Here is a 24,522-nt window from a genome sequence, read left to right as displayed (position 1 = left end):
AGGGCAAAATGCTGGATTTATTTTTGAAAGGGGCATTTGCGCCATTTTCTCCAGAAAAAAATAGAAATGGAGAAAAAAGAGGGAGGGAAATTTATTTAGGTGGACTGGTAGAGGAGAATATTAATATAAAGAGAACATGAAAGTGGTGGGTCATTGCAAGATTCTTAGAAGCATCTAATACATTTTAGCTAACAATAACAAGAATGACTCATGATGAAAAGATGAGGCTCTCTTTCTTGAATTGGGCTCATATTTCTTCTATGTTTCCTCGCCGATTTAACTATAACACGATGGTTTTGCTATGCCATTTATTGCATGTTTTTGCTATTATAGATGAGAACCAATTAGCTGTCAAAACTATCTTTGAACAATCATGGAACTTCATTTTTCTCAAAGGGCTTCCTTAGTTCCTTTACATGAGTTCTTAGGAATTAGAATGGGCTAATTAGCATTGCTAACAATTTTCATTTTTTTTTTTAATTTTAAATTTTGCTGGTGACCTAGCCGTGGAGGAGATAAGAGAGAAAAGATGAAGAGAAAGAGAGAGCAGAGAAAAACATGATTACGGAGAGAGAGAGAGAGAGTAACTTTTTTTTTTTTTTTTTTTGGGTTTAGAAGATAGTATGGAATGTATTAAATAAGGGATAATAAATATATCAATTAGAATATTAGCATTAATGAGGGTTTTTTTTTTTTTTTAATTTTTGAATCTGTTACATTGGATTCTTAAATTCAATGGTTTAAAAAATGTGTAACTCTTTAGAGCTAAAGAGTTACACCTTTTTTTCTTTTTTTTTTTTTTTTTTTTTTTTTTTTGAGAATGAGTTATATATTTTTTAAACTATTGGATTTAAATATATCCAATGGTAAAAAAAAAAAGACTATCATTAATACTAATATTCTAATTGATCTAATTTATTATCCCTTATTTAATGCACTCCATACTTATTTTTAAACCCAAAAAAGTTTATACGTACCCTCTCTCTCTCTCTCTCTCTCTCTGCACATTTCTCTCTCTATCTCCTCCATGGCTCTTCCACCTCCACAGCTAGGTCGCTGGTAGCAATGAAAAAAAAGCACTCATGTATTATATTTAGAATTTGGCTAGGATTTCGGAACAGATTGCTTGTAGGACTAGGAGTTGATCACTATATTATTACTATAATTTTTGAGAGGATCACAAAGTTCCTCTTTACTCTTTTTTGTCGCTGTTGTAGATATAGATATGTGATTGTACTTTGTTTATGCTAAAGGCACTCACGAATTATTTTGTACCTTCTAAGAACACTTATTTTTTCTTGAGCACCTCCAGTATATTTTATTGTTAATTATGATTATCCTTCTAATAGTGAGTAAAGACTGAATAAAAAATGTTTAATTGGAGGAGGGTTGAATTATGTGGAAGCATAAATAGTGAAATTTGTTTAATTTATTTTCTCTCATATGTCGGAATGTAATTTGACTCCCTTGATGGAGACTGTAACAACTTTGATGTGATTATATAGTTTTTTTTAATAAGTTGATGTTAATTTCTTTGAAAAAATTAAAGGACCATCTTTCTGTGACGATTACTTCGGATTTAAGTCAATCCAACATAACTGGAGAACATCCCCTGGGTTGATTTGTGGGAGTGGGTAAGAAAGTACCTAATTTATATATAATTGGAATTTCTTCACACAATTTTTAAATAACATTCTCATGAAAAAAAATAGGGATGATCTTGCAATTATTGGGTTGATTTGTGGGAGTGGTTACTTATATAAGGGTATTTTGAGAGTTTTAATAAAAAATCATTAAATCTAATTTTATTCCTTCCCATTCATCCTAATTTCGAGAGGAATGAAAATTTGAGATTTTAAAAAAATAGAGAGGAATAAATGTTCCCTTCTACCTATTTCATTCCCTCCCACTTAAACTTCAAAATAAGAGAATATGATTTCCGTTTCCTCCATTAAAACTCCCAAATAAGAGAATGAAAGAATATTTTAAAATGATTATTTTCATTTATTTTCATTCTATTCCTTCCTCCTAAATGTGGCTTAAAGAAGAAGAAGAACTAGAGAATCATTCGACTTCAAGATGAAGTGAGCAACAGAAGAGAAAAAAACACAAACAAATTAAGCCAATATTATGGAAGGTGAACTCAAGAACTTGATCAAGGTATGGCTATAGTCCTAGCCTCTCTATGCTACACTTATTTCATTGCCTCAAAAATCCCAAAAGGCAAACTCAGGCTCCTCTCTCTAATCCCAATCTTCTTCCTTTTCACCATCCTCCCTCTCTCTCTCACCACTGTCCTCCCCACAGGTATCACTGCCTTCTTCATCACATGGCTTGCCAACTTCAAGCTCATCCTCTTCTCCTTTGGTTTAGGCCCACTTTCATCTGACCCACCAAAGTCCCTCCCTCTCTTCATCTCCATTGCTTGCTTCCCCATCAAAATCAAGCAAAATGATAAATACCCATCTCACCAAAACACCCAGAAACACATAAACTCATCTCCTATTTTAAAGGCACCCCCTAAATTGCCTCTAAATTTTCCTACCAAAGTCTTGCTTTTTGCTCTATTAGTGGCTGCCATAGATTACAAACATGTGCACCCAAAGATTGTGTTAGGCTCATATTGTTGCTTGCTCTATTTCCTCGTGGACATAGTTTTGGGTTTGTGCAATGCTATCGTGCGTGCCACTCTTGGAATTGAGCTAGAACTACCGTCCGATGAGCCTTACTTTTCAACATCGCTACAAGATTTCTGGGGCAGGAGGTGGAACCTCATGGTAACCAATATTCTGCGCCACACAATATACAAACCCATTCGGTCAATCTCGGCAACCGTGTTAGCCAATCAACAAAAGCAAAAGTGGGCTCCACTGCCTGCCGTGTTGGTGACTTTCATAGTCTCTGGTCTGATGCATGAGCTCACATTCTTCTACACCACACGTGTGAATCCCACGTGGGAAGTCACGTGCTTTTTTGTGCTCCATGGGGTATGTTTGGTGGTGGAGCTTTGGGTGAAAAATGTGTTATTGGCACGTGGGTGTTGGTTGCATTGGGCAGTGGCGGGACCATTGACCATTGGGTTCGTGTTGGTCACCGCCAATTGGTTGTTTTTGCCCCCACTGGTGAGGAACGGCGCGGATATTAAGGCCGTTGAGGAATGCAAGGTTGTGTTAAAGCTTTTGAAGGACAAGATGTTATGGACTTTGAAAAGTTTGTAATTGGCAAAATAAATGTATACCGTCCATGTTTGATTTTGGTTTCAATTGCATCAATTTCAAAGATCAAATGCTTTGTAGTTCATCAGGTTTACACCTCATATTGTTTTCAATATAGACATCTGTGATTTTAATTCTTACTAGTCACAGACGTGTAATGAGGCATTAAAAATTTGATGACTTATTATTTTGTTAAGTGAAAAGTGAAAATAGTAGAAAAGATTTATACATGTTAGTCCCATACACTTTTTATAATGATATTATTATTATTTTTAAATAAAATATAGTTAATAAAATATATTAGATTCTCTTGTTATTTGAAAATATTTTAAATTTTGTTATTTTTTTTAGAAAACATAATATATTTTATATTCAATTATTATATAAGTCAAGATATTTTGTAAATAAAATAATGTGTGGTTAGAATTTGTTTACAATGTTTTTTACAAATGGTTTATCATCTGTACGTTTTGAATAACTTAAAGAGGAAGCATATATAAACAAAAATCCATAACTTTTAGTACTCCTTAAAAATGGTCCATTCTCTATCTATCTTGAGTAACATAATAGAAAACATATATAAGTAAATCCATCACTTAAGCTATAAAATAATACAAGACTTTAATAATATAAGAAAAATATAATTTTATCAAGAATATACTAAAATTACATTGAAAATGTGACATAATTGTTAATGAATCACCTCCTCTTTTTACATAAACCTTTTATCCAGAGACTCATCAAAGTAAACCAAATTGGTGGACTAAATAGATTGAATTGGATCTTATGAATCGAAGTAGGCCGAAGTGGACCGAAAGGGACTGAAATGGATCAAATAGATAGAAGTGGACCGAAGTGGACTGAGATGAACCGAATGAACCGAAGTGGACTGAGGTGGAACGAGATAGACGGAAGTATTGAGCGAATGGACTGAAATAGATTGAAATGAATTGAAACCGACCAAGGTGGATCGGAGTGGCATTTAACAATGCCGATATTTCTACCTCCAAGAAGACAAAGTAGAAGATGAATTTTGGATGTTGCATCTCTCTCTCTCTCTCTCTCTCTCTCTCTCTCTCTCTGTTTTTCTCTCTCTGTCTCTCTCTTCCTCTGTCTCTCCTCTCCCTAACAGGTGGTAAAATAAAAGCAATGAAGCATAAACTGGCAAAGCACACAACGGTGCTTTCCAGCAGCCTCTAATCCTAACCATATTTATTTTGTCCAACATCAAAGCCATACTTCTTTTTCATGAAAAATTGAAATATAAGGAGTGTCTTTATTGAGAGAAGCATTACATGATTACAATCAACCAACAATCACAAGTGATTGAGGCTTATTATCACTCCATAAGACCATTATAGATATGGACAAAATCAAAAGCCACACACCATTAAGCATGAGGCATAAGCATGGATTGACGAGCAATGGTTTTAAACACAAGTACTAAGCATAGACATCAGGGTTTTGGAGGAGGTAGGCTTCCACAATTTTGTAAATCTCCACGGCGTTATCCTTGCCGTCCTTGATTTCCTCTTCACTGAGCACAACATCAGCCTTGGTGTAGTACTTGCTTGTCATCTTATTTTTACTGCCACCCTCAGGTGTTGGCTCAAATTGGACCTCATAAGCAATAGATTCAAGCTTGTCCGCTAAGGCATCACCTTCGATGTAAGTGTACAGTGTACTTGTATGAATAATTCTCTTCATTAAGCTCATCAATCCTGTTTTTAATATTCTTAAGTTGGCTGCCTGCATGGAATGCAATCATGTTACATACAAGTAAGACTAATGTTATCACTCCCTCCCTCTTAGGTTGGTTTATTTAGAAAATCCAACTGTTTAAGGGAATATCATTTAAGGCCAAAATTTATTGCCTTTAAAATAAAAAGGTGCAAATTTTCAAAACTTCCCTCAATTTAGGCTCTAATAAAATAAGGGTATTGACTTTTTGAATATAGTAAATGTAAGTTAAGAAATCTACCAACATTATATTCCTTTTGAATAAGATCACATTTTGGGACATCCTATAGTAGAATATAAGACTAACAATTTGTGATGGTGGAAGTTTTAACCTTTTAAGTGAAACTTCTGTAAATATATTATCATATGCAGTGTCTTTACCTTCAGCGAAATTGATCTGCCTGATGCTACCAACCCCTCCATCACCTTGAATGATTTCTATGCTTTTAACAACCTGGGGAAAGCTTTTGGGATCAGATTGGGAGCATCAATGACCACGGCTTTGAACAACCTGGATGGAGGGATTGAGGAGGTGTACTCATCAGTATATGTGATAACACCCATGATATGCTAAATAGTGATTAGTTGGGAAACTTGAGGAAGATGAACTAGGAGTGAAGTGAATTTCTTATGTCTGGCAGGGAAGATAGTAGGGGATGGTATTTATAGGTTTAAGTTAAGGCATTTTTGTTACTAAGCTGGTTTCTTTTGGTTCTAAGGCATTGTCCTGATGTGCAATTAAATAATGACAACACAAAGGGGTGTCATTCTCAAGGCTAACTTTCCTAAGATCAGAGAGAGGGAGAGTTGAGAACAAGTTTGTTCCTAAAGGGTTTTCTAGTTTCCTTGACCGTCTTAAGCCCTTAATGTATTTCTTTTTTTAGATCCCTTAATGCTATGCTAATACAAATGCAAATAACAAAACTATGGATCTAGTCATATTTAATATTCATTTTTTTTTTTTGCTAAACTAGAAGGGTGGCAGGGGCGACCACTGTGACTCACCCCCTTAAGCGTGACCATAGAGACACTTCCTGCTAGAGAATTTAAATTGAGCCATAGTTATTGTGGTTGGGGGTGACCACAAACCTTACCCTAGCCCCATGAGAGAGATGATAAATTAGGAGTTAGCTGCAAGAGGCAGCCTCACTCACTGCTAGTGTTCGAATGTGAGACCTCAAGACAGCAATCACACATCTTGACCACTAGGCCACCCCTCTTAGTGGTGTCATATTTAATATTCACAACTCCCTTTTTGTTTTGGAAGAGTATTCCATCATCATTCTAAGATTAATTAATAAAGAGTAGCGTACAAAAATATGGATCTCATCTCAATAACCTGAAGCATGTAAATGAAGACAAATGCCGGCATCATGAGAGTGAAAACTAAGGAGAATTGACAGTGGCGTTGCTACCTGAGATAAAGGCATGTGGTTCTTAATTTACCTCTCTCAGTGTTTCTAAAATAGAATAATCTACTTTGCTTTCCCTTCCTCTAGAGGGAGAAAGAAATGGATCAATTTTATTCCGTTTTTAGGAGTAAATAGGTCTTGAATCTTGATGTCTGTAGTTGCCATCTAATTCAGAAGGATGTAAAAGAAACTGTTACAGATGTTATGTCTTAAGAGGCAGAAATTCTTTATAGCTCTATAATTCTATATAGTTATAAACTTATAGAACAATAAAAGTAATCCAAATGTTAATTGTAGTTCAAGTATTTAACCTTAAGGTTAATCTGGGCTTATAATGAGTTTGAACCTCTTATACCATAATATGTCCGACAGGAACGACATCCATCACGAAGAACAATGATTATAAGTTTGGACCTCTTAGATTATAATACGTCCGGCAGGAACAATGATTTTATTAAGAGGATGTGACATATCGGCATGTCCCATTTTGATATTATTTGGTTGGAGTTTAGGATGTTTGTCAATAAGTCCCCATCTTGTTGGAAATTTCAAGGATATTGGACATTACGTTATGTTCTCAAGCAAGGTTTTCAAATTTGGACCGTTCACTGAACCGTAAAAGAGAGAGGTTCAAGGTTTTTGAGGTTGAATCGAGATCGAACCGAGGTCGAATCATGATAACGTCATAATTAATTTAATAATTATTTAAAAAATAAAAAATATATTAAATTAGTAAAATTTGAAATTTTAACTAAAATAAGGACAAATAATTTTATATGTATATCAACTTAACATTTTTGCTGGAGCTCATAAAATGGTTAAGGTAGAAATTGGTCTGCCTGCCATGGCCAAGCCTATTTGACAACCCAATAAAAAAAAGTTTTATGCCCAAGCCCATTTGAATAGTCTACTATTTATGCATTTTATATATATATATATATATAGAGGAATCCTATTGGATGCCCACTTTTTTTTTTTGGACTGAAACAGCCAAACAGGTGGAATCATTTTATTAAAAGAAAAAGTAACATAAGTACAATAGGCTGATCAACTAGCCTGTGCCTGTGGACAAGACATACACCATTAGAATACAACTCAAAAAATCTAGCAAGGATGCCCGCCTATTTAAAAATGGGTTAAATACAGAAGCTAGAAGTGCTTGACAGTAAAGCATTGGTGGTTGACAGTAAAGCAAATATTAGTGGCTGAGTTGAAGCAGCAAAAAAGGAGACTCCATTTACCAAAAAAGAAGAAGACTTTAGCAGGAAAAATGCAGAAACGGTATCGTCAAAAACACTGAGGGAGAGAGCAGAAAGAGTGCGAGCAAGACAGAGAAGAAGAACAAGAAGATGGGGTGTGATCTCAAGTCTGATAGCATCTCACGGTGATTGAAGTTTCAGCCTTCAACAATGGCGGTATGCCTGTAATTGCCAAAAATTTTTCAGAAAAAAACCTTTAACGGTCTGACCTGTAAGAACCGGAATCTCAAGTATATCCCCTGATCCTATTTGAAGGATCAGATTAGCTGGCTATTATATTAGACAATCCCTCACCTTGCTTATGACATACATGCTTTTACAAAATCTGTAACTCTTTTTAATGTCAATACATGCTGAGAACAAAATAATCTACCTGCATTTTCTAATTTTATAAAAATGTTGTGACTGTAGATAATTCATGGTAGGGAAAAAAAGTCATAGGAAATTCACCTGTGATAATCGGGTAGAATATCTACTTGGCGCAACCACAACTTGTGGGAGTCATCTTTTTATTATATAGTATATGGTGTAATTCCTACAATTAACTTAATTGGACCAATTAAAATAAACAACGTCAATTAAAAATTCAAGTCAATTACACCTCAATAAAACTAACACAACTTTTTGGGGATTCTAGCCTTTTAATCCTGTTTTTAAAAATATTTGGCAATATGTCTTTGTTTTGAAACTATTTAGGTCCATATCCCTGTTTCGAAACTCAATTTTATTAAAATCGAGTTTCAATCAAAAAACTCAATTGGTAGAAAATTGAGTATGGGGCGATCAAACATAAATTAAAAAAAAAAAAAACTTGCATGAAACTTGAGTTCATGAGGCTCAAGTTCCATACCTACAGCTGCGTTTTAAATGGAACTTGAGCTCCATGAACTTGAGTTCCATGCAAAATTTTATTTATTTTTTTAAGTTTGATCACCTCAAACTTATAGTTGCGTTTAGGAAGACCTATAATGGTGTTTTAAAAGGAACTTGAGCTCCATGAACTCGAGTTCCATGGTTTTTTTTTTTTTTTTTTTTTTAAATTTTAAGTTTGATCGGGCATAACTTGATTTTAAACCAATCAAGTTTTTCATTGAAACTCAATTTTATACAGGTAGATTCATGACCTCACGACATCATCAACATCAACATATAGATTGGGCTCAAGCAATGAATCAAAACTCACGGCCCATATTACTTCTCTCACACTCATAGAAAGCGGTTTCTCCAACAAAAGCCCATATTTACACAAAATGATAACAAAACTCAAGGTATGTCATCTCATCTTCGGCTTATGATCCAAGCTCATAAGTCTCTTTGGGAAAACCTTAGGAGTCGTGGTTTGGAGAGCCAAGAGGTATATTCAGTAAAACTCCAGCAATTTAAAGTTGATAAAAGAAACATGTTGCTTGGTGTATCTTCTCCAACTTCCTGAACTCTGACGAGTCCATGTGTAGCGGGTAACATATGGTAAGCATCTCTTATCACATAGCACCTAAGATGATAAAACTCCCCATTACTTTTTTCCTAAAACTTAATATTCATCAATGACAAATACTCAATATCTTTAGTCATCTAAATGCTGAACAAATAACTATTCATTCAACCTCAAACTGTTCCTATACAAATTTAGAAATTTCATTATATTATTTTTCATAAACTACATTACTACTTTCAGCTAAAATCCAACTTAAATACATGACCTAATCTGATTGGCTATCTTTAATCTCCAAATATATAAAATGTTCATGATATCTCTAATATCCAGCTACTATCTGCCACAATTAAACCAAATATTTCTCTGCTAGTTGCTAGAGTAGAGCATTAAATGCTCTTCTTGTTCACCAAGATTAAGTCACAACACAATGAGACATTGACTAAATCTCTAAAGTTTCATTAACTTTCAACTAATCATTTTATTACTTACTAAAAATGTGTTGTAATAGAATCTTGGACCAAAAACATAAACACCCAAAAAAGGAAACATTTCAGCAGAACACCAACAGTATGTTCCGCACTTGACACCTGGCTAAAAGTGATATCACCAGCCATTTAATACTCAAATCCTAGTAGCTTGACATCTACCTTATCTACTTCTACCCAAGCAACAGCTATCTTATGTAAGCTATGACAGTTTTTCCTGACAATTGGGACAGTTTTTTCAGAATAGTTGTGAGACCCAGCAGCCTTAACATTACTAATTTTCCTCATTTGGCTAAAAACTAAAACCAACTAAAGAAACTATCTTTTTCTTGTTAAAATACTTTCAATTTCTACTCTCTTTCCTCCATCAACTATTACTCAAAATAGCAAGAATACCTTAAAGCTAAACATATCATTTTTGGCCAAATCTTAGGATGGATTTTCTAAAGATTCATTGTTGATTGGGACAAATTTTGGCTGAAATTATTTGCTAAACCCCCCCCCCTTAAACTCAACTATAAATAGAGTCCCTCATCAACACACAAAAGGACACCAATAGAGAAGAACAACCCTCACAAACAGGTGGTGAATACATCAATCATCCTCATCACATCCCTCACTCTGGGATCACCTTCTTGACTTTTTGATTGCTCAGCAGTCCAATTCCTTTTGTCATTTCTTGGTCCTCTTAACCTTTGAGCACTTGCATTCTTCAATACTTTAAGCTTATGATAATTGGGTCTAGTGTGTCCTTGAATTCTACAATGATGGCAAAAATGTTTTGTTCTCGGGCCTCTTTGTGATTTTGGAAGTGATTTCCCTTTAGTTTCAGGTTTGACCACTGATTGGTTACGAGGCTTTATCAGCACTCATTGGTCATTCACATTCCTCTTCTTTTTCACTTTCACTTTCTCAACAACAGTGGTAGCTACCATCGGTTCCTTGGCTTTCACAAACTTCATTTCCTTGGATATATTGGCAACTGAACTACTCTCTCCGGTGTATCCCAATCCACTTTTGTCAGAGAAAGGTTTTTGATGAGCAAGTACTTCATCAAGCTTCTTGGAAGAAACTCGCTCTACTTTAGCATTGGCTTGAACCACTTCAAGTTCAAGGAATTTGATCTTTGAATAAGCTTCGGTTAACTCTCCGTTCAACGTCTTCATTTCACATTTGGTCTCCTTGTATCGCACTAGAAGACTTCTATAATCTTGTTCTGTTCTCTTCATCTTTTTAATGGTTGCCTTAGCCACTATTGCATATTCATAAGTCTTCTCAATAAGGGAATTGTAGGTCTCTTGCAGTCCTACTGTTCCTTCATCTTCCTCATCATCAGATTCCACTACTATCCCTATTGACTCCAATTCAGTGTGCTCATCAAGCTCTTCTACTAGCACACTCAAATCATCCGAAGATTCCACAGAAGCAATGGTCATGAATGCAAAGAAATTTTCCTCTCTGTCACAGCTTTCATCTGAATCTGAATTAGAGGAGTCTGAATCACTAAGAGTAGTGGCATACACCTTGCCCTTCCCTCTTAAATAATTAGGACACTCTCTCTTGAGATGTCCATGTCTATTGCATTCGAAGCATGTGATTCCTTAAGATGATTGAGACTCCTTCCCCTCATTCCTCTTGAAATCCTTTTTCTCCTTTCCGAAATTTTGGAATTTTCCCTTCTCAGCAAACTTTCCATTCTTCTTGAACTTCAAGAACTTTCGAAAATTCTTCACAACATATGCCACATATTTATTGACCTCATCCTCATCCGATGAGTCGTGAGCAACTATCCTCTCATTAGTTGTCTTAAGAGCAAAGGATTTGCGCTTCCTTTGTGATGGCAACGACAGCTCATATGTTTGAAGTGAGCCAATTAGTTCTTGAACTTTGGTATCATCGAGATCCTTGCTCTCTTCAATTGCTGTAACCTTTGCACGAAGTTCTTTGGCAATGATCAAAGGATTTTCCTCACTATCTTTGAGTCCTCCATCTTTTCATCCAAGTTGAACTTGCCAATAACCACCTCATTCTGCTTGTTATAGAATGAGTCGAATGATTCATCTTCACTCATTTTCAACTCTTCAAATCGAGTGGTTAGCATCTGCACCTTAGTATCCTTCACCTTCTTCATGCCTTCATAGGTGGTCTCTAATATCTCCCACGCCTCCTTGGCAACTATTACGTGAGAAATCCTGTGAAACTCATCTGGAGAAACACCACAGAAAATAGCATTTAGTGTTTTGCTATTTGCATTTGCTACCGCAAGAGCCGCCTTATCCCATGTGGATTTAGCGACCTTTGGCCTAGTCCATCCTACATGTACCGCATCCCGAACAATTTCATCAATTAAACATAGGAATTCCTTATCCGGACTTTCCAAAAGGCATAGTTGCTACCATTAAAATATGGTGGAGCATTTAACGATTGAGATCGATCCATCTCAAACGGGGTCAAGGATCGCACTTAAGTAATTAAACCACAGCAAGTGCACTCATTCTGATACCAATTAAAAGTTCGAAAATGTGTTAAAACACAAGAGCTGTTTAGACCCCCAAATTAAATTACGGCTCGATTGATTTTACTCTAACTTAATACTAAGTGCGAAATAAAGTAAATGTGACGGGTAAACAAACAAACTACTCTAACCCATAATCATAATAACATAGCAATAAAATGAAAGGTAAAAGAGTAGGGAAGAAGAATGCAAATACAAGATGACATGTCGATGTGTTATCGAAGAGAAAACCGAAAAACTCGGCAAAAAACCTCTCCGTCACCCTCCAAGTGGTAATCGATCCACTAGACAATCAGTTGGGATACATAGGTTAACAAGAGACCCTCCAAGCCTAATCTACCCGATGCACCTAAGCCCTCCAAGCTCCTACTCTAACAAGGTTTCTCGAAACCGTGTCTTATCTAGCTCTCCAGATCCCGCAATACACCCGATTACATCCGGCAAAGCTAGCTTCTTCAATGCTTCCCAGCAGCACCAAAACCTCACTTAACACTCTGAGAGGGTGTGGTAAGTGTTTGGGCTATCAACCTCACAATAGTATGGAAATGGTGAGGTAGGAGTTGAGGAAAATCCACAGGCAATTATGTAGAGAAATGTGAGTATAACAATCTCTAACTCTCAAGGTTTGTGGCTAGGGTTTTTTCTCAAAAGTACTCCTCAACATATGTGAGTAATGTGGATATATATAGTGTAGTACAGAAAGTGTATATTAGATAAGACAATCTGGCAAAACAGAATGTTTCGCAAGTGTCTTGCAGGAAGGCCTTACCCGCAAGATACTCGCGAAAACCAGCTATCTCCATCCTTCCTAACTCTTTGCATTCCAGTTATGTGCAGGGCACATACTTCACTTCGTGGGAAGCTTAGTCACGAGCTACCCGCGAAAACAGCTTTAGTCTTCATGCCTTGAGTCTTCACACTCTCTTTTTCTCTCACACAATCCTTACAATGAAATCCCACAAATAATACAGGGTACAAAAGATTGAACATAATTACAATCAAATTTGACACGGAATAAAAGCTAACAAAACACATAGTTGTAAATTACAACTTTACAAAAACTAATCACGTCAATTAAAAATCCAAGTCACCACCGCCTCAGCAAAACTAATAGAATAAATTCTTTTTTTTTTTAATTACACATTTACTCCTCAACCTTTGCCCAATGTTTAAAAATGGTCATCCCTTTGAAATGTTTTAATTTAGTTCTTATACTTTTAAGTTTGTGTCATAAAGGTCTCTGCAATTAATAGTTGCTGTGAATTTTTTTTTTTTTTTTCAATCTTCAAACATACGTATGAGTTTGAAAAACTAATAGTTGCTTTGTATACATAATAAAAGAAGCAAACAATGTACTTGAAAAACTAATTATTCTCTATTTTGTTGCTATCAAAATCTTTGGAATTTCGCTAAACAACCTCAACTCAAATCAATGTAAGAATTAATAGCACGGATCTTTTTTACACAAACTTAAAGTATAAGGAATTAAGGACTAAAATAAAATATCTTAAAGGATATGAACCATTTTAAAACATGAGACAAAGATTGGGATGTATAGGTTCAAGTATGGCAAAGGATGAGGGAGGCAGGAGGGGCCAGGGGTGACGAGTAATTGGAGGAGGAGGAGGAGGAGGTAGCAAATGGGAGAGGGGAAAAAGTTGGGGGATTTTAGCCTTTTACCCCTATTTTTTAAAATATTTGGCAATGGATAAAGTTTAGCTATAAAATCGATTGTAGCATTAAGCTACAAACTCACTTAATATCTCTTTATTGGATGTGAATTTTGACAAATCCACCATTGAATTGCATCTTCTTCTTATATCCTCCATATTTGTAAAATTTCAAAAAAATTAAAGATCAATAGCTATGTCATCAATAAATTTTTAAATTGCAATTTTTTGTAATTTAAAATTATGCATAAAATATAATATTATACATTATATAGTAAATGATATCCGAATTACACAAAAATTGACATGTGCATTAAGAGTGTAAAGAACATGTAATTCAACGGTTAGATTTTCAAAATATGCAGTAATATTTATTTTATTAAGTGAGTTTGTAGCTTAAGGTTACAACCAATTTTGTAACGAAACTTTGTCCTTTAACAATATGCCCTTGTTTCCAAACTATTGAGGTCCATGCCCTTATTTTGAAACTCAATTTTATCAAAATTGAGTTTCAATGAAAAACTTGATTGGTTTAAAATCAAGTTATGCCCGATCAAACTTAAAATTTAAAAAAAAAAAAAAAAAAAAAACCATGGAACTCGAGTTCATGGAGCTCAAGTTCCTTTTAAAACACCATTATAGGTCTTCCTAAACGCAACTATAAGTTTGAGGTGATCAAACTTAAAAAAATAAATAAAATTTTGCATGGAACTCAAGTTCATGGAGCTCGAGTTCCATTTAAAACGCAGCTGTAGGTATGGAACTTGAGCCTCATGAACTCAAGTTTCATGCAAGTTTTTTTTTTTTTTAATTTATGTTTGATCGCCCCATACTCAATTTTCTACCAATTGAGTTTTTTGATTGAAACTCGATTTTAATAAAATTGAGTTTCGAAACAGGGATATGGACCTAAATAGTTTCAAAACAAAGACATATTGCCAAATATTTTTAAAAACAGGATTAAAAGGCTAGAATCCCCAAAAAGTTGTGTTAGTTTTATTGAGGTGTAATTGACTTGAATTTTTAATTGACGTTGTTTATTTTAATTGGTCCAATTAAGTTAATTGTAGGAATTACACCATATACTATATAATAAAAAGATGACTCCCACAAGTTGTGGTTGCGCCAAGTAGATATTCTACCCGATTATCACAGGTGAATTTCCTATGACTTTTTTTCCCTACCATGAATTATCTACAGTCACAACATTTTTATAAAATTAGAAAATGCAGGTAGATTATTTTGTTCTCAGCATGTATTGACATTAAAAAGAGTTACAGATTTTGTAAAAGCATGTATGTCATAAGCAAGGTGAGGGATTGTCTAATATAATAGCCAGCTAATCTGATCCTTCAAATAGGATCAGGGGATATACTTGAGATTCCGGTTCTTACAGGTCAGACCGTTAAAGGTTTTTTTCTGAAAAATTTTTGGCAATTACAGGCATACCGCCATTGTTGAAGGCTGAAACTTCAATCACCGTGAGATGCTATCAGACTTGAGATCACACCCCATCTTCTTGTTCTTCTTCTCTGTCTTGCTCGCACTCTTTCTGCTCTCTCCCTCAGTGTTTTTGACGATACCGTTTCTGCATTTTTCCTACTAAAGTCTTCTTCTTTTTTGGTAAATGGAGTCTCCTTTTTTGCTGCTTCAACTCAGCCACTAATATTTGCTTTACTGTCAACCACCAATGCTTTACTGTCAAGCACTTCTAGCTTCTGTATTTAACCCATTTTTAAATAGGCGGGCATCCTTGCTAGATTTTTTGAGTTGTATTCTAATGGTGTATGTCTTGTCCACAGGCACAGGCTAGTTGATCAGCCTATTGTACTTATGTTACTTTTTCTTTTAATAAAATGATTCCACCTGTTTGGCTGTTTCAGTCCAAAAAAAAAAAGTGGGCATCCAATAGGATTCCTCTATATATATATATATATATAAAATGCATAAATAGTAGACTATTCAAATGGGCTTGGGCATAAAACTTTTTTTTATTGGGTTGTCAAATAGGCTTGGCCATGGCAGGCAGACCAATTTCTACCTTAACCATTTTATGAGCTCCAGCAAAAATGTTAAGTTGATATACATATAAAATTATTTGTCCTTATTTTAGTTAAAATTTCAAATTTTACTAATTTAATATATTTTTTATTTTTTAAATAATTATTAAATTAATTATGACGTTATCATGATTCGACCTCGGTTCGATCTCGATTCAACCTCAAAAACCTTGAACCTCTCTCTTTTACGGTTCAGTGAACGGTCCAAATTTGAAAACCTTGCTTGAGAACATAACGTAATGTCCAATATCCTTGAAATTTCCAACAAGATGGGGACTTATTGACAAACATCCTAAACTCCAACCAAATAATATCAAAATGGGACATGCCGATATGTCACATCCTCTTAATAAAATCATTGTTCCTGCCGGACGTATTATAATCTAAGAGGTCCAAACTTATAATCATTGTTCTTCGTGATGGATGTCGTTCCTGTCGGACATATTATGGTATAAGAGGTTCAAACTCATTATAAGCCCAGATTAACCTTAAGGTTAAATACTTGAACTACAATTAACATTTGGATTACTTTTATTGTTCTATAAGTTTATAACTATATAGAATTATAGAGCTATAAAGAATTTCTGCCTCTTAAGACATAACATCTGTAACAGTTTCTTTTACATCCTTCTGAATTAGATGGCAACTACAGACATCAAGATTCAAGACCTATTTACTCCTAAAAACGGAATAAAATTGATCCATTTCTTTCTCCCTCTAGAGGAAGGGAAAGCAAAGTAGATTATTCTATTTTAGAAACACTGAGAGAGGTAAATTAAGAACCACATGCCTTTATCTCAGGTAGCAACGCCACTGTCAATTCTCCTTAGTTTTCACTCTCATGATGCCGGCATTTGTCTTCATTTACATGCTTCAGGTTATTGAGATGAGATCCATATTTTTGTACGCTACTCTTTATTAATTAATCTTAGAATGATGATGGAATACTCTTCCAAAACAAAAAGGGAGTTGTGAATATTAAATATGACACCACTAAGAGGGGTGGCCTAGTGGTCAAGATGTGTGATTGCTGTCTTGAGGTCTCACATTCGAACACTAGCAGTGAGTGAGGCTGCCTCTTGCAGCTAACTCCTAATTTATCATCTCTCTCATGGGGCTAGGGTAAGGTTTGTGGTCACCCCCAACCACAATAACTATGGCTCAATTTAAATTCTCTAGCAGGAAGTGTCTCTATGGTCACGCTTAAGGGGGTGAGTCACAGTGGTCGCCCCTGCCACCCTTCTAGTTTAGCAAAAAAAAAAAATGAATATTAAATATGACTAGATCCATAGTTTTGTTATTTGCATTTGTATTAGCATAGCATTAAGGGATCTAAAAAAAGAAATACATTAAGGGCTTAAGACGGTCAAGGAAACTAGAAAACCCTTTAGGAACAAACTTGTTCTCAACTCTCCCTCTCTCTGATCTTAGGAAAGTTAGCCTTGAGAATGACACCCCTTTGTGTTGTCATTATTTAATTGCACATCAGGACAATGCCTTAGAACCAAAAGAAACCAGCTTAGTAACAAAAATGCCTTAACTTAAACCTATAAATACCATCCCCTACTATCTTCCCTGCCAGACATAAGAAATTCACTTCACTCCTAGTTCATCTTCCTCAAGTTTCCCAACTAATCACTATTTAGCATATCATGGGTGTTATCACATATACTGATGAGTACACCTCCTCAATCCCTCCATCCAGGTTGTTCAAAGCCGTGGTCATTGATGCTCCCAATCTGATCCCAAAAGCTTTCCCCAGGTTGTTAAAAGCATAGAAATCATTCAAGGTGATGGAGGGGTTGGTAGCATCAGGCAGATCAATTTCGCTGAAGGTAAAGACACTGCATATGATAATATATTTACAGAAGTTTCACTTAAAAGGTTAAAACTTCCACCATCACAAATTGTTAGTCTTATATTCTACTATAGGATGTCCCAAAATGTGATCTTATTCAAAAGGAATATAATGTTGGTAGATTTCTTAACTTACATTTACTATATTCAAAAAGTCAATACCCTTATTTTATTAGAGCCTAAATTGAGGGAAGTTTTGAAAATTTGCACCTTTTTATTTTAAAGGCAATAAATTTTGGCCTTAAATGATATTCCCTTAAACAGTTGGATTTTCTAAATAAACCAACCTAAGAGGGAGGGAGTGATAACATTAGTCTTACTTGTATGTAACATGATTGCATTCCATGCAGGCAGCCAACTTAAGAGTGTTAAAAACAGGATTGATGAGCTTAATGAAGAGAATTATTCATACAAGTACACTGTACACTTACATCGAAGGTGATGCCTTAGCGGACAAGCTTGAATCTATTGCTTATGAGGTCCAATTTGAGCCAACACCTGAGGGTGGCAGTAAAAATAAGATGACAAGCAAGTACTACACCAAGGCTGATGTTGTGCTCAGTGAAGAGGAAATCAAGGACGGCAAGGATAACGCCGTGGAGATTTACAAAATTGTGGAAGCCTACCTCCTCCAAAACCCTGATGTCTATGCTTAGTACTTGTGTTTAAAACCATTGCTCGTCAATCCATGCTTATGCCTCATGCTTAATGGTGTGTGGCTTTTGATTTTGTCCATATCTATAATGGTCTTATGGAGTGATAATAAGCCTCAATCACTTGTGATTGTTGGTTGATTGTAATCATGTAATGCTTCTCTCAATAAAGACACTCCTTATATTTCAATTTTTCATGAAAAAGAAGTATGGCTTTGATGTTGGACAAAATAAATATGGTTAGGATTAGAGGCTGCTGGAAAGCACCGTTGTGTGCTTTGCCAGTTTATGCTTCATTGCTTTTATTTTACCACCTGTTAGGGAGAGGAGAGACAGAGGAACGACTACAAGAGAGAAAAACATAAGAGAGAGAGAGAGAGAGAGAGAGAGAGAGAGATGCAACATCCAAAATTCATCNATATAGATATAAGAACACAAAATTAAAATCCAAAAATCACAAACCCAGAAAATTAAACTATAGATCCGCATCAAATTAAACATGAACAAGAAATTAAACATGAAAACAAAATTTAAAACCCAGAAAATTCGAACCTCAGAGCCGAGGCTCACAAAAGGGCAAATTGTAATAGCTAAAGGGCATTTCGGTTTCAATGGAAGTGAGAGAATTCACTTTCATCAATAATGGGTCGCCCATGCCATGATTGTGGGGGTAACTACCAGGAAGATAAAACCCATACCCGGATTGAAATACCAAGCAAATGATCAATACCCAGATCCTAAAATGGTTAAAGAGCCCCATTTTTTAACGAGTTTGTGTTAGATCTATACAATCCAGATCGGGAAATGGGTAAAAGAGGAAAATTTTGATGTGGGTTTTGGGTTTAATTGCATATTCAAATATGAAAACTACAAAATCTAATATAATTACATTAAGGAATAGGCAAAAATGAAAAGGATTTGAGAGGAAGTACAAATCTAATATCATAGAGGGAGAGCTTAGAGACGAGTGGGTTGAGCTTCATAAGCAAAGCCAGGCGCCCAAAACGGCGACCTTGTGCTCAGGAACAGTGTCCGATGAGTATGCGCGAGCACACACGTAAGTACTGCTACTGCTACTTCTGGCTATGGCAGATTGTACAGATCTCACAATGAAAGTCCTCCTTTTTCCACACAAACAGATAGAGATAGAGAGAGAGATGAGACTTTTTTTTGGTTGGCGAAATGAATGTGCTCACGAACCAAAAACTGATCTTACGTTTTTCATTTTTCATTTTAGGTTTTTTTGAGTTTGAGAATTTTTTTGTTTGGATTGGTTGTGTTATAATTTTGGATTGATTTGATACTTTGGGGCTTTAGGATTTGATGATTTTGCTGGGTTTGAGAAAATTGTGAATTTTGGATTTTAATTTTTAAGTTTGTGTTCTTAGATCTGGATTTGTGTTTTTGTTGTTCTTGTTCAAGATACATTTAGATCTCAATTCATGTAAATTTTTTTTTTTTGTTTTTAATTTTTTTATTTAGCTAAAATTAATAAATTAATTTTTTAAAGACATGGCATTTTTAAATGCCAAATAACATTTTTATTATTATTATTTTAATGGCCACGTCAACTTTTAGTGTGCCAACAATGCACTTCGTTTGCCACGTGTGCATTTTCTGTCTCTGGTGTAACAGCAAGGACAAAAATGAGACGCGTTTTCCAAGATAGGGACTAAAAGCGGTGGAAAAAAAATTAAGGACCAAAGTAGGAATCGCATGAAAATATAGGAACGAAAATGTAGTTTTCGCCTAATAATAATAAGAGTTTTTATGTATGATTAAATTGGCATAATAATACATCAATTATAATCTTCTTTTTTTCTTTTTTCTTTTTTTTTCTTTTTTTTTCTTTTTTTTATGGAATCAAAATCTTATTATTATTATTATTTAATACCCGGATTGTTTGAATTGGATAGTACATGTGTGGGCGTTTGCTAAGAAAGCGATTATGAGAAGTCCTAATACTATAGCGTTGGGTTCTAAGACTTTAGGTTTAAATGTATTAGAACTTCATTTTGTAATGTTGTCAAACCATGATCAAAACGTTTAGTCTTGTTTTAAACTTGCTCAAAGTATGTTTATGTGTAAAGTTAGAATCGAGTGTACTACAGGATTTATTGTATAAATATGCCTGCCTCAATTGATCGAGAATTAAACTAGATCGATCGAAACTCATACAAATTATTTTTTTGCAGAATTTTTCAACTCAACCCAAGCCCATATGACATGTAGGTTTTATGTTTTGCTTTAAGTATAAAAGGAAAAAAGCCTAACCACATTTTATTGTTGTTGTTTATGCTGTGTATGTGAATCTTTTGTGAGATCTTGAGGTATTTGCCTTCACATATACTTAAGGTTATCAAGAATCAAGATTATGTCAAGAGCTTAATGATCGCTTCAGTTGCTACATGAAGAGCTTAATGAAAACGCAAGTGGGAGTACTTGTGGTTGCTGTGAATTCAAGAAAGAAGTAGTCCATGGACTCGGAGCTGTCACATGATCGTGGTAGTAAGTTTCCTACTCAAGGTAACAATAAGATGTTAGTGGTCTAAGTCGCTATTATGTAAACTTCAATTCTTTCATAGTAAATTTGTTTTACCTTGAGGATAGCTAGGTTAAATCTTCCTTAAATTTTTTACTGGTTTGGTTTTCCTGGGTTATTTATCGTTGTGTTATTTATTTTTCGCACTGTTTCAATGATATGATTTGTCTATGTTAACCTAAATCTGAATAATTTACATAAGTTAATCACTTGACTAAATAATTAGGTTAATTTGTTTATATTTAAGGGGTCTAAAAATGTACAAATTGTATCAAAGCGCGTTAGCTCTAATATTTAGATCCTTTGATCTAAGAGTTGATCATTGACCCCTGTTGTCATGGAACACAATCACTCTCTTGTTATCCCACCTCACTTTGATAGGAATAATTATGCTTATTGGAAAGTGAGGATGAAAGCATTCCTGAAATCTATTGATGAGAGAATTTGGAATTTCGTTGAATACGAATGCGAGAAGCCACACTCTAGTTAGTGAGTGGCAAACTTCTCAGAAAGAAGTAGCTGTTTTTAATAGCAAAGTCATGAATGTTATTTCTAATGTTGTTTATATGGAGGAATTCAAAAGAATATCTATTGTTAAGGTTGCTCATACTGCATGGAATATTCTCCAAGCTGTGCATGAAGGTACAAAGGCAATTAAAATTAACAAACTGCAGCAGTTAACTTCTAGATTTGAAAGTATTAGAATGTCTGATAATGAAAGTTTTGATGAATTCTATGCTAAATTGAATGATATTTTAACTCTGCTTATAATTTGGGTGAAATCTATGATCAACCTAAAATTATTAGGAAGATTCTTAGATATTTGACTGAGAAACTTTAAAACAAGACTAAACGTTTTGATCATGGTTTGACAACATTACAAAATGAAGTTCTAATACATTTAAACCTAAAGTCTTAGAACCCAACGCTATAGTATTAGGACTTCTCATAATCGCTTTCTTAGCAAACGCCCACACATGTACTATCCAATTCAAACAATCCGGGTATTAAATAATAATAATAATAAGATTTTGATTCCATAAAAAAAAGAAAAAAAAAAGAAAAAAAAAGAAAAAAGAAAAAAAGAAGATTATAATTGATGTATTATTATGCCAATTTAATCATACATAAAAACTCTTATTATTATTAGGCGAAAACTACATTTTCGTTCCTATATTTTCATGCGATTCCTACTTTGGTCCTTAATTTTTTTTCCACCGCTTTTAGTCCCTATCTTGGAAAACGCGTCTCGTTTTTGTCCTTGCTGTTACACCAGAGACAGAAAATGCACACGTGGCAAACGAAGTGCATTGTTGGCACACTAAAAGCTGACGTGGCCATTAAAATAATAATAATAAAAATATTATTTGGCATTTAAAAATGCCATGTCTTTAAAAAATTAATTTATTAATTTTAGCTAAATAAAAAAATTAAAAACAAAAAAAAAAATTTACATGAATTGAGATCTAAATGTATCTTGAACAAGAACAACAAGAACACAAATCCAGATCTAAGAACACAAACCTAAAAATTAAAATCCAAAATTCACAATTTTCTCAAACCCAGCAAAATCATCAAATCCTAAAGCCCCAAAGTATCAAATCAATCCAAAATTATAACACAACCAATCCAAACAAAAAAAATCTCAAACTCAAAAAAACCTAAAATGAAAAATGAAAAACGTAAGATCAGTTTTTGGTTCGTGAACACATTCATTTCGCCAACCAAAAAAAAGTCTCATCTCTCTCTCTATCTCTATCTGTTTGTGTGGAAAAAGGAGGACTTTCATTGTGAGATCTGTACAATCTGCCATAGCCAGAAGTAGCAGTAGCAGTACTTACGTGTGTGCTCGCGCATACTCATCGGACACTGTTCCTGAGCACAAGGTCGCCGTTTTGGGCGCCTGGCTTTGCTTATGAAGCTCAACCCTCTCGTCTCTAAGCTCTCCCTCTATGATATTAGATTTGTACTTCCTCTCAAATCCTTTTCATTTTTGCCTATTCCTTAATGTAATTATATTAGATTTTGTAGTTTTCATATTTGAATATGCAATTAAACCCAAAACCCACATCAAAATTTTCCTCTTTTACCCATTTCCCGATCTGGATTGTATAGATCTAACACAAACTCGTTAAAAAATGGGGCTCTTTAACCATTTTAGGATCTGGGTATTGATCATTTGCTTGGTATTTCAATCCGGGTATGGGTTTTATCTTCCTGGTAGTTACCCCCACAATCATGGCATGGGCGACCCATTATTGATGAAAGTGAATTCTCTCACTTCCATTGAAACCGAAATGCCCTTTAGCTATTACAATTTGCCCTTTTGTGAGCCTCGGCTCTGAGGTTCGAATTTTCTGGGTTTTAAATTTTGTTTTCATGTTTAATTTCTTGTTCATGTTTAATTTGATGCGGATCTATAGTTTAATTTTCTGGGTTTGTGATTTTTGGATTTTAATTTTGTGTTCTTATATCTATATTTAGGATTGTTTTCTTGTTGTTCTTGTTCAAGACACACTTATATCTCGATTCATATAATTTTTTGTTTTTATTTTTTTATTTAGTTAAAATTAGTAAATTAATTTTTTTAATGACGTGGCATTTTTAAATGCCAAATAACATTTTTTATTATTATTTTAATGACCAAGTTAGCTTTTAGTGTGCCAACAGTGCACTCCATTTTCACGTGTGCATTTTCCGTCTCTGATGTAATGACAGGGACAAAAACGAGATGCATTTTCCAAGATAGGGACTAAAAGTGGTGGAAAAAAAAAAATTAGAGACCAAAGTGGAATCGAGTGAAAATGTAAGGACGAAAATGTGGTTTTCGCCTTATTATTATTATTATTATGCCAAAATCGGCAAATTGGGATTCATTTTGGTAGCATCATGCATGATAGATGAGAAATGGCGTCTCATAAAGGAAACTCTAAGCATACACATTGGGATTGGCTATGAGGTAGGCTTCCACACCCTTGTAAATAGCCATGGCCTTTTCCTTGCCTGCCTTGACTTCCTCTTCATTGATCTGGACTCCTGGTTTAGGATGGTACTTGCTCACATTTGTTCCTTTGCATCCCCCACCAGGAGTGGGCTCAAACTTCATTTCATAAGAAATTGATTCAATCTTGTCCAACAAATCATCACCCTCTATCAAAGTGTAACTGTATGTCAATTTCTCTTCATCCAGTGCATCAGTCCTATGCTTCACGTACTTAATGTGAGAACCTGCATACAGAGAGGGACATGAAAAAAATACTCAATCCCATTTTTTTAAGATTATGGTATAAATAGTATGATAGTGTAAAACAATGTATGTAAAATGCAACTAGCCTTCAGCGAAGGTAATCTTCTTGATGGTTCCAGGCCCTCCATTGCCTTCAAGTGTTTCCACACTTTTAACGGCCTGAGGCATAAGCTTGGGCATGAGGTTGTCAGCATCAAGGATCAAGGCCTTGAACACCCTTTTCGGCGCAACGGGGCTAGTGAACTCATCAGTTAGAGTGAGAACAGCCATGATATATTTAGAATTTGGAGACAAAATAAGGTATGGAGAAGCAGAAAATGGAGCTAATAATTGGAAATTGGAATTTGAGAATTTTGGAATGGGAAAGGTGGTGTGGAATAGAGGTGCTACTTATAGATTGTGAGGACGATACTTGTGTAACTCTGTTAAGTG

At 34.9% G+C, this 24,522-nt stretch overlaps 1 protein-coding gene and 3 pseudogenes across 1 annotated transcript; 2 read left to right on the top strand and 2 right to left on the bottom strand.

Annotated features, from left to right (window-relative positions):
- Positions 1-1,920: 1,920 nt before the first annotated feature.
- LOC112006032 (probable long-chain-alcohol O-fatty-acyltransferase 5) lies at positions 1,921-3,411 on the top strand (annotated as a pseudogene).
- A 1,247-nt stretch (positions 3,412-4,658) lies between these two features.
- Positions 4,659-5,519, bottom strand: LOC112005991 (major allergen Pru ar 1-like; annotated as a pseudogene).
- An 11,924-nt stretch (positions 5,520-17,443) lies between these two features.
- LOC136071300 (major allergen Pru ar 1-like) lies at positions 17,444-18,304 on the top strand (annotated as a pseudogene).
- A 5,376-nt stretch (positions 18,305-23,680) lies between these two features.
- Positions 23,681-24,522, bottom strand: LOC112006020 (major allergen Pru ar 1). Its single transcript, XM_024038331.2, has 2 exons — positions 24,177-24,522; positions 23,681-24,071 (listed from the first exon to the last, which is right to left on the bottom strand). The coding sequence occupies exons 1-2, from the start codon at positions 24,358-24,360 to the stop codon at positions 23,773-23,775; spliced, it is 483 nt and encodes a 160-aa protein (XP_023894099.1). The 5' UTR covers positions 24,361-24,522; the 3' UTR covers positions 23,681-23,772.

This window comes from Quercus suber, unplaced genomic scaffold (genome assembly GCF_002906115.3).
Source record: "Quercus suber isolate HL8 unplaced genomic scaffold, Cork oak 2.0 scaffold_300, whole genome shotgun sequence".
Taxonomy (NCBI): Eukaryota; Viridiplantae; Streptophyta; class Magnoliopsida; order Fagales; family Fagaceae; genus Quercus; species Quercus suber.
The sequence above is the reverse complement of the archived record's forward strand: the minus strand, read 5'-3'. Positions and strand labels throughout refer to the sequence as shown.

What these genes read in the sequence shown, in the direction of transcription:
- LOC112006020 (XM_024038331.2), bottom strand. Translation starts at nt 24,360, where the DNA reads ATGGCTGTTCTCACTCTAACTGATGAGTTCACTAGCCCCGTTGCGCCG. An exon ending in GAAGATTACCTTCGCTGAAG is followed by an intron (nt 24,072 to 24,176) that starts GCTAGTTGCATT and finishes CTCTGTATGCAG; the next exon opens with GTTCTCACATTAAGTACGTG.